Genomic DNA, 10,968 nt, shown 5'->3' with positions numbered 1-10,968 from the left:
TATTAGTAAAGCTTTAAAATCCCAAATGCTCCAAGTCAATTTCACTACACTGGATATAGGGAGTAAAAATACATTATGATTGTTATAAAAATAATCCCCTGTACACATAACAATCCTAATTTAATTCTTCCCTTTAAAATACCATCTTCAAAATTCAAAAAAAAATACATATACGCCATTTGAATGACCAATGAAGAAGCATTGTAATGCACACTTATACCTGTTTATATCAATAGTTAATAATCACCTGAAACACCACTAGCTAAAAGAACAGAAGACGACGTTGTGAACCTGAGGTGATGCTGGGGGAAATTTAAAGTTCATACTGGCAGGCCTGCAAAGGCTAAGTGGACCAAAGCCATAGCCCTATATCAAAGATCCCCATTTCTCAAGAGGAAAATGTGAACACAGTCACGTTTTAACATCAAGAATGGAAATAAGAATTAACCAGTCAATACCAGATGCACAAATCACCTGAAGAAGAGAGTTAAGTACCTGCTTCTGAATGGAAGATGTAATTGACCCTTTTACAAAAAGGGAACATCTAAGTTTTGTCTGTTAAGAGCAACGGGCTCAATTTTTTGACTTAAAAATGTAATATATATCACTGTGCTAAAATGACTTTCCTGAAGCATCTTCAGTCCACTGACTTACATAGGAGTTGCTACACACTGGAGAAGATTCAAGTTTGTTCAGGATTTTTGAGGGTACATGATTTATACTCAGCTACTGTCTGTATCAGACACAGGGTCATTAACTCTTTTTGTGGCAAATTCGCTGCACAGTCCACCCAGACATGATCATTACTCCTGACAAACTGGCCTAATTTCAGATATATTGTCTTTTATTATGCAATTATGTCTACAAGTGTTCAGATCCAACCCCCAGGATGGATGGAGTTTACCCAAATCCTCAATTTCCTTCTTCCTCCCCCGGGAAAAATCAAATTTGTATTTCTGTGGGTTTGACAACTGAGTCTCTTTCAAGTCAGTTAATATGGTAACTTTGTCTTTCTTTAGAAGAGACCAAAGGTCACTAACTTTGCACGAAAGCATTTCTTCCTCCTGCACCTGGCTTTACTCAAGTAATGTTTTCTTTTCTTTTTCCTCCTCACCACAGTGCTTGGGACGAGAGAATGTAAACATCGACAGAACAGCAGCCCTATGACCACATGAGTACTTTTCCATCAGGTAGATTCCATCAGCCAGCCGAGTGTGTCATCTCCTTTGCTTGCTGGAAGTCACTGAGATTTCCGTGGTAATTTAGTGTCCCCTTTACTTTGGCCTCCATCTGAGAAAAGAGATGTTTAATTGGTATGGGTCGGCATGTAATAAAAAATAAAAACAAAGCAAAAAGAACAATTAACTTTTAATTTTCACGTGGATGATGACATTGCTAAAAAGATAACCTTTGGTACCTTACATGTTATATAGCAGTATAGAGGTTGAGAACATAAAGGAGATAAAAACTCAACAAGAATGATCCTCTTATCTCAAATGACTGGTTTAATTGGTCTTCAGTGTCCTACAAATACTATTTCAACAAGTATTTATTATCTACCTCACTGTCAATTGTGTCAAATGCTGTGAGGATTATAAAGAAACATAAAAGACATAATCCCCCTCCTTCAAGGGACCTAACACATTTTTTGATTCCTTTAGAAGACAAGGTCAATTTCATTTTCTTGCAAGTGAGATTAAATTTCCTGCCATGACACAGCATTTAATAACTCTCAATTATTTATGGAAATGATTGGACCACACTGGTAGTGAAAACTCCAGCTGAGTCTTTGTTTTAGTCCTAACCTGGCAAAAGTTGTAAAAGGCAGGAAATTTGCTACTGGGAACAATGGTTTCTTAGTTTTACACAGGGCTATGTAACTTTTACTGGGAAAATGCTGATCACTCAACTTAAACTGGACATGAGTAGGGCCCAGTGACCTCTAGAGACAACAGAATATAGAGAAAATCTCTAATAGATCATTCATTGCCTTAGCAAGGAAAATTAAGCCCCCACCAGGCCTGAGAGAAAAAGAGGGAGGCACAAAGGGCAGAAATACACAGGTGTAAAGGAACAAATTATTGCATTCAGTAACAATCCTAAGGCTGGAGGAGACCACAAAAGTCACAATGCTAAGTCCACTCGTGCGAAACCTAAATTACTCAGGTGAAACATAAGCAAAACAAAAAAACTGCCTCCACTGAAGAAAAGATATATCAATGAAACAAGACAATTATTTCAAAAGCTGTATAAACAGAATATTATTAAAATGAACTTGGTGACAACATCTAAGGAACTGACTTTTCCATTTATAATGAGGTATTAATTATACCCTTGCATTTGTAGACAGAAATGATTTGACTTGAGGCATAATTAAATTCAAAAAATGGCAGAGTGGGATTTTGCTCAAAGAAGCTTTGGTTAATTACCAAAATAAAATACTCATATTAACTGGACTGTGAAATTCTTTGGACCAGGGTTTCGCAACTATGGCCTGTGGGCCAAATACGGTCTGCCACCTCTTTTTATGAATAAAATTTTATTGGAACCCAGCCACACTCATGCTACATATTGTCTATGACTGTTTTCCTACTGCAATGGCAGAGTGGAGTAGTTGTGATAGACTATGTGGACTACAAAGCCTAAATTATTTACTATTTGCAGCTTTATAGAAAAAGTTTACTGACCCTAGTCTTTAGATAAGGTCAGAAAATTAACATTAACTGAGCTCTTACTATGCACCAGGTACCATGCTAGAAGCTTTAATTTTTTTTTTTTTTTTTTTGCGGTACGTGGGCCTCTCACTGTTGTGGCCTCTCCCGTTGCGGAGCACAGGCTCCGGACGCACAGGCTCCAGGGCCATGACTCACGGGCCCAGCCGCTCCGCGACATGTGGGATCTTCCCAGACCGGGGCACGAACCCGTGTCCCCTGCATCGGCAGGCAGACTCTCAACCCCTGCGCCACCAGGGAAGCCCTAAATAAATATTTTTGTTAAATTCTCATAAGAAGCCTATTAAAAACATCTTGTTGTCCTCAGTTTACAAGCAAGGGAAGTGAAGGTCAAACAAGTTAGACTTGCTCAAAGCGGCAGTCCTAGAATTCAAAAATCCCAGCCTGACTCTCAAATTTAGTGTCTCATACTTTAAAATGTTTTTACAATGAAAAATTATAAACTTTTAAATTTCAATTACTTGGAAAATACCGACAGTCTTATTTCCTTTCTCCCTCTGGAACAGTGGTGCTGGCCAGAAAACAAGATAATGTACCTACACTTGGAATATTGGGGTCATGTTGAACCACAAGAATCCCAGGTGTCTAATTCCTTGCAGGTTTCTACCGGTCTGCCCTCAAACATACAGCTCTAAGCCGGACTCATCCTACCAAGCTGTCATCAATACCCAGGGTGGAACTGCCTTAGTCACAGGGCAATTTTCCTTAAGCACTTGAACCTAATCAAGAAGCCCAGGAAGATCAGGACTGTTGACACTTGTGCCTACTTTGTGGTCCCCCATTCGCACAACTGTGGTTTTGTATTCATTCTCTCAAGGGAGAGTCTGGGGCAGCTTACCACTTAGGTGTTTTAGAGGATTAATTACAACCGATTGCCTCAAGATTGTTCTAAAGCTCCCATTTCCACATTGTGGTCAACTGTAAACTTGTTCAACAATAATTTTAAATGCAGTGACCAAAAAGAATAGTGAGGCCCCAGTCAACTTCCAAAGTTAAGAGAGCAGCCGAGCGGCTCACAGATCCTGAAAATGGCCTTCAGAACAGTATCAGCGTTCTATGGGGGTCAGCTGCTGGTGAGAGCAAGAATCTGGAGGCCAGTGTTGTGTCCAGTGTCTACTATCCAATTTCAGATTTCAGAGCGATCTAGTTGGGCTGCAAATATATAACGTGTACAGTTTAAAATCACGTTAATTTAATCATGGCTAAGAGGCAGAGAAGTTTAATAGTTAAGAATACAGGCCATGGAGTCAGACTTCCTGGGTTTGTATCTCAGATTAAACACTTACTACCCTATCATCTTGGGCAAGCTGCTTACCTCTGATTCAGTTTCCTGATCTGTAAAATGGGGATTGTTATCTCATTCACAGGTTTGTTGTAAGGATTAAATTAGCTAATACATGTAAGTAGTCACAAGACTGTCACTTAGTAAGCTTTCAATAAAGGTCAACTATGATTAATTACTGGACATGACTTTTGTACACTGTCCTATGAATTCTATTCTTTGTCATCATTTCCATATAAAAACACCTTCAAAAAGGCTCTCTGCACATGTAATAAAAGATCTCCTTTACCTATTTCCTTTCTGTAAGGCGTTTGTTGCCAATAAGGATTCAGTCACATGAAAATTAGTTTTTCCAATCTTTGTCATTCCCTCACATGGTTTTCAGAAAAGACTTAAAATATATATTTGTAAATTTGTATAAATAATAAAGAGAGGAAGAAACAGGTGGCTTTCTTACCATTAAATGTTTGCTGTAAATGTGTAGGCAGAGGTGAGTGGGAAAGTGTTGCTGCATGCTGAGCTCCTGGCTGTAAACCCTTTAGTAAATCTGAGAGGAAAACAGACTTGTCAGTAATCTTCTTAAAACTAAGATTTGAGCCCTCTTAGATAAAAAATGAAAATAGTTTATCTAATGCAAGCACAGACCTTGACTTCTTAAACTAGAGCACATACATTAAAAAATATTTACATGTATAAATATAAATGTGTATGCACATAACCCAGCAAATCTGACTCCCTCTTATAAATTTCATTAACACAGAAATGTGGAATAGAGAGTTCACTTACAAACTATAAAAAAATTTCAGAGTCCAGTAATTTGACTTATTTTATATATATAGATGAAATAAACTGCATTTCTTTTTTAAAAATTCTATAATTTTCACTAACTCCAACTGGACTACTCTCAATTAGTATAAATTTGTGAAGTTTCCTGTTCTATCAAACTAGGTAGCCAAGTAAATAAAAGAGCAGCACTTACTCTGAGTTAGGCTATGGTGGAAAGCGGCTGAGGTAGATCCCGAGGTGGCTGTCACTCCAGCTGTGTCCGTTCCAAAGCCAAGTAGCTCCAAGGGAAACTGGAAGGGCATGGTCACTGGAACAAGGCCACCCAGCATCCCAAAAGGAGTCACATTTTGATTTGTTACAGACAAAGGTGATGTCATGAGAGTCAGAGGTGAGGCATTAGCCAATAATGATGCTCCTGCTGTGGACTGCAGAAACCAGGGGTCAAAATACATAAGAAATCAAGTCTTTAACCTGAATTGATTTATTTTACTTAATATCCTCATGGACACGAGACTATGTCTTACATCTGCTCTAACAGAAACTTTGGGAGACAGAAATGAAGACTGAAGCATAAATTACATTTCAAAGAGTAACCAATACTGGCTTTGGAAATACTTCTGTTCAGCTCTTCATCACTAGTTTAGATTTCTTAAGTGTTATTGCAATGCCTATATTAACACCCATTCACTCTCTTAATCAACTCATTTCTAACCTTAGATTTCCATTTTTGCTCTTAGCCCCTAGATCTGACACTGGTAATTTATTCCATATAATTTCAATTTGGTCTCTGAAAATGCTCTGTAATTTTACTGTTTGTCTTACAATCTTTTCCGACACGATACCCGCAGCTGTTGTTCTAGACTATTACTCTCTCAGATCCCTCAACTTGATACCCTGTACTTTCATCATAACAGCCATCCTGTGTCCTCCTCATCATTAGCCTTACCTGCCTCTTCCTCAGAAGCTGAACACCTGACCTATGCCACGAATCCCACCCATGCAGAACTTTCTGTGACAAATGTCAAGCACTGCACCTTTTCCATATTTCCTCTGCCTTTGCAAATATAGAGTCCTCTTACATTGTTTTACAACCACGCTGTTATTCCTGGCTCTTCCCCAACCCCTAGCAAAAACCTGACTTATGTATCTTCCTTTTATTATCAAATTTGCTGAATGACAGCCTCTTTTTCCCACATTATCTAGCCTCTCGTTAACCCCTGAAAGAGGTTTCCAATTCCACTACTTTTTTGAACTTAGACTCCTAAGGCAAAAGTTAAATTAGAGAGTGTTTTGACACTCCCGGACCTGGGCTGTGATGCCATGTTTATGTTTAGAAATATGCTAGCACTGATGAGCTTTCATTGACAAATTACTTAAATATACTCTATTAAGCTAATTTAATTCTTTGAACACTTTTCTATAAAGCAATTAAATAATTTTTTCCCCATTTTGACTTTATGTGTACTTATCAACAAAGATTATAATCAAAATTTCGCAGTATCAGACATTATCTACTATAGTTTCTGCAATTTTGTAGCCTTATTTTATCAACTCAAAATTTCTGCGGTAAAAAACTTTACAGTTCTAAATTTGGTCAAGAAAACTGAATTCTCTGAATATTTGTTAATCAATAATAAGCATTAGCTATGGTCAGTTTTACTTTGTATGTGGATTCTTTCTACCAGTAAATATTATTGATTAAGGGCTAATCATTTTATTTCTTAGTTAATGTATGAGAACAAGGTGGGTGATTTTCCCATGCAAGAATGCCACATTACATCAAATATTTATACACTTAATTTATACACTGCTGAACAAAAAAAATGAAGAACATCCTCCAAAAGCTTTCTATTCTGGTTTTTCCACTAAGTTCTCCAATAGCCTTCCCTTATCTCCTTTATTTATCTCTCAGATTTATACCTATAGTTCTGACCTCTCATCTCAGTTTCAATCCTGTTTAGCTAACGGTGTGGTGAAGAATTCCACTTGGATATCTAACACTCGCCAACTTGGCACGTCCAGAATTGAACTCATCATCTGCTACAATCACTTCCTTCCCGTATATGTTAAACGCTAGGATCAGTAGTTTCATTCTTTGCCACCACTCTGGCTTGAAACCTTAGTTTTTAAGCATCATGAAATGAAGAACAAGATGAGCTCGCAGTCAACGTGATATCTTTTTTTTTTTAATCGCAACTTCCTCCCACACTTAAGTACAAATCTTTATCACTTTACGCTTGGACTTGACTATTTTTCTTACTTGCCAGTCTTTCCCCTCTACTGTGCCCACCATGATATACAAAATGGGTGATTTAGGAAAGAATTACTAAGTTAGAAACAACAATGCTTCTGAAGCAAAAAAAAGATCCAGCATCAATTTAAGAATTAACAAGCGTTCTTTCTTTTTAATCGTAATTCTATTTTAGTCTCAGGATAACATGGGGAACACACTCCAAGGCCATGTGCCCCAAGTGGAGCCCCCCTAGTGAGGAATAGGAAACACTGCTAATAAGGAGAACTCTTCTATGCTTTTCTGGAGGAGGCTAATGGAAGCATTAAACTGACAGAAAATTCAAATTAGGGCAACTTTCACAATTAAGTAACGTGTATTAGCAATAAAAAATGGCACCACGCCATAACTATCTAACGTTCTGTACTTTTAAAAACCTTCCATAACCACTTTTGTTTATAAAGCTAAAGTGAAACAACAGATTATCTAAGTGTTATATGGGCATTTATAAGTTTTTCTCTCATAGAAGGTGGAGACCTTTGGGATATCCCACTGTTGATATCATTTGGAAGCACACAGGAGAAGCTGTCAACATGAAGCAGGCAAATAGTTCGGGATAATGCCCCATAATCAAAAATATTTTCCATGACCTCCACATTTCATTCCTAGGGGAAAATATGAACGGGCACCTTGCTCTTCCTGTGGTGGGTATGACATTTTTCTTTTGACAACGTGTTTCATTTTGGTGAGTACATCTGCCCCCCATTCTCTACAACACCCAGGGTGATCTTTTGAAATATAAATCAGACCATATCACCCCCCTCCAACAGCTTCCCACTGAACAGAAGTAAAAGCCCAAGCCCTTATTGTAGCCCACAAGGTCCTCCATCACACGGTTTGGAGTTGATCTTTGATCTCCTCACCTCCCCATCGTTCCCTGCTGTCTAGCCATTCAGGCCTGCAGGTCGTCAGGCTCTCTCCTATCTCAGCGTCTTCACATCTGCCATCCCCCTCTTGCCTGGGCTGTTTGCTCTTCTCTCCAAATGGCTGGCTCATGCTCATTCAATTCTCAGCTCTAACGTTGCCTCGTCAAAGAGGCCTTCTCCATCTCCCTTATCCATGTTAGTAGCAATCACACTTTAGCATATTACTGCTTTATTTTATTTTTATAGCGCTTAAAGTATTTTTAAATACTTGTGTTTTGCTTATCTTCCTACCTAGAATATACGCCCCATGAGAGGAGGGATCTTGATTCACCCCACTTCCCCAGCACCTAGAAGAGTGCCTGGCACACATTAAACACTTAGTAAACATTTGCTTAGTGAATTATTTTGGGAATTATAAAGTGGCAAAGACAGGATTCACAGAAAATCAATAAGCTGAAGGGCAAGAAAGAACAGGAAAGCCTTGAGTGGCAAGTTAATAAAAAGCAGGTAGAGATAATAATGTGAACCCAGAAAGACTTTAACTTTTGTTAACCTCAGGACCTGTCATTTTCACATCTGCAAACAGCTAAAGATGTCTTTCAGAAAGGAGTGGAATAGTTTATAGGCATAGATAGGAAACCTGTTTTTAGTGTTGGCCAGCTAGAAGGATAGGATCTAGAGGCCACAAGGTAGCTGATGAGACTTCAGTGAGATGCTATGTTAAAAAAAAGAACCTTAGGTTGACCAAAAGTTAGAAATAACCTTATTCAATTACTGATCTTTTCCTCAGTCAAACCAATAAGAAAGACAAAAAGGATCCGATATGAAGGCAGGAACACTAAGGTCTCCAAATCAGAAAGCCATTTCGGAGAGGAAGAAAACCAGGGAGGAGGTAGTTATATTTTAGAAACACAAATTTTGCCACATAGTTCCCTTGCCAACAAACCAATTGGTAAACAACAAACCAAGTTGTTCTTCAGGGATAAATGATCAAATAGGAAGGTTTCCAGGAAAAAAAAAAGAACTGATAGATTCTGGAGATGACAAAAGACAGAGGGAGATTTGACTTTAAATTCAAAGAAAACAAAGCAAGTGGAAAAAAAGCAATTTTTAACTACAGGAAAAAAGTCCAAAATTTATAATTGAAACGACAGTTAATGACACTTAGCTCAACAGAGACAATATTTTACATAGTCACAGATTTAACCAAAAGTTGTAATTTTAGTCTTTGAAGAAAATGGGAAAGGTAAAAGTGAGCTAAAAGCCTTATTTATCACAATGAGAAGATGAAAGATAATACTAAAATAAATAGTCTTCCATTCATTCTTATTTTTTGAAAACACAATTTTTAAAAAACACAAGAGAAAAAGCTAAGAGAGTTAAAAGTAGTTGACACTAGGAAGGAGGATCTGGGGCACGAAACTGCCATTTCGGTTATAATCCTCTCACATATTCCTCTGATCAAATTAAAGACTGATTTCAAAAACAGTCAACATTTTAATAAAGATAATAAAACAGGAATGTGGACTAACTCCTAGACCTTAGTTATAACTTAAATTTTAACATACAATCCCTAATCGTTTTTTTTAAATTTCTGATAAAAACAAAATCATAGAGATAAAACATCTATTTATCCTACATTTCAGTTAATGAACAATCAGTTAATTGAATTTTGTTCTGTATTAGAATTCTAGAATTCATTCATTCCTAAGCCTACTTTGGTAAAGGCAGAGTGATGATTTGGGTTTTAAGTGTATATTGAATACCAACACTTAGCTTGTACTGAGTAGCAGAGACCCTCTACAGACACCAAGGGAAACATATTTCATTAGATGTTCCTATTCCACATAAATAAGAGGCAGTACAAAGTTAGAGCACTTTCTTAGACAACAGAATTTCAGAAATCAATAAAAGTCATATTTTCAAAGAATAACTGAGAAGCTAAGAAATAACATCATAAAATGTTATATATTTTTAAAGCTTTTATGAAACAGAATATTATGTAAAATCCACTTTCTTGAAGAGTCTAAAAAAGTTTTCAGGAAAGTAACAACACTGGTGGGATGATGGGTGGCTTTTATTTTCTTTTTTTCTGAATTTTACCTACTGCGAACATGGATTATGTTTCAGGGGAAGGGAAAAAAAAGTTAAAGAAACCAAATCAGTAAAGTGAAGGACAAATTTGAGAAAGCCTCAGAATACAAAGAAGTGGCAGATAGATGAAAACAATAACAGAGAAGATGATATGAAAGGCAGAGAGATGGAATATATGAGTGATAAAAGAGTTCTCAAAAAACCTAGGCAAATGGCTCAGAAAACATAATCAGACCCATAACAGAACAAAATATTCTTGAGCTGAAAAAATGGGCAGGTCTGAGATTGAAAGATGTTACCATTTTTCTAGGTACACAATTAATGAAAACTAGATAAACCTAGCCATTATCTGGGAACACTTGATTTTCAAGAAACCAGAGAAAATGTGATTAGCATTTAGGCAGAGAAAACACATTACTTATAAGGGAACAAAAAGTCAGAATTGCCTCATACGTTTTTATAACCTTAATTAGTAAGTAAGGGTCAGTGGAGCAGTATTTACAAAACTTGGAGTGAGACAGTTAGTGACCCAAGAGTCTTTATCAACTCAAGTGTGGCAGCAAAGAAATTATCAGGTATGCAAGAGCTAAAGTAAAACAGCTTTCACATTAGCCTTCTTGAAAAGATGCCTTGAATTAGGTACTCCTGCTAAATGAGAGATAAATTTAAATTAAAAACTCACAAATGGGAAAAGTGTGGTATAAATGGATTACTGACACTAACTTGACAGAGAATTACATATGAATAACTGTAAAATTTGTGCAAAATAAAAATTTTATTCGAAAAGACAAATGGTTAGAGGAAAAAAATAATATGAATGTCTAAATTTTATTAAATAAAAAATTATGGGGCTTCCCTGGTGGCGCAGGGGTTGAGAGTCTGCCTGCCGATGCAGGGGACACGGGTTCGTGCCCCGGT

The 10,968-nt window shown here is 37.2% G+C and overlaps 1 protein-coding gene across 1 annotated transcript in view; it reads right to left on the bottom strand.

Annotated features, from left to right (window-relative positions):
- Positions 1-1,240: 1,240 nt before the first annotated feature.
- UBN2 (ubinuclein 2) overlaps positions 1,241-10,968 on the bottom strand; it is a 68,217-nt gene continuing 58,489 nt past the window's right edge. Inside the window, exons 15-17 of the mRNA XM_007466605.1 lie at positions 4,994-5,225; positions 4,472-4,561; positions 1,241-1,290 (exon numbers count right to left, since the gene is read on the bottom strand). Of these exons, the coding sequence (XP_007466667.1) occupies positions 1,241-1,290; positions 4,472-4,561; positions 4,994-5,225 (372 nt within the window). The remainder of the gene's footprint in view (positions 1,291-4,471; positions 4,562-4,993; positions 5,226-10,968) is intronic.

This window comes from Lipotes vexillifer, unplaced genomic scaffold (genome assembly GCF_000442215.2).
Source record: "Lipotes vexillifer unplaced genomic scaffold, Lipotes_vexillifer_v1.1 scaffold71, whole genome shotgun sequence".
NCBI lineage: Eukaryota > Metazoa > Chordata > Mammalia > Artiodactyla > Lipotidae > Lipotes > Lipotes vexillifer.
Note: the sequence above shows the minus strand (reverse complement) of the source record. Positions and strands in the feature narration are given on the sequence as shown.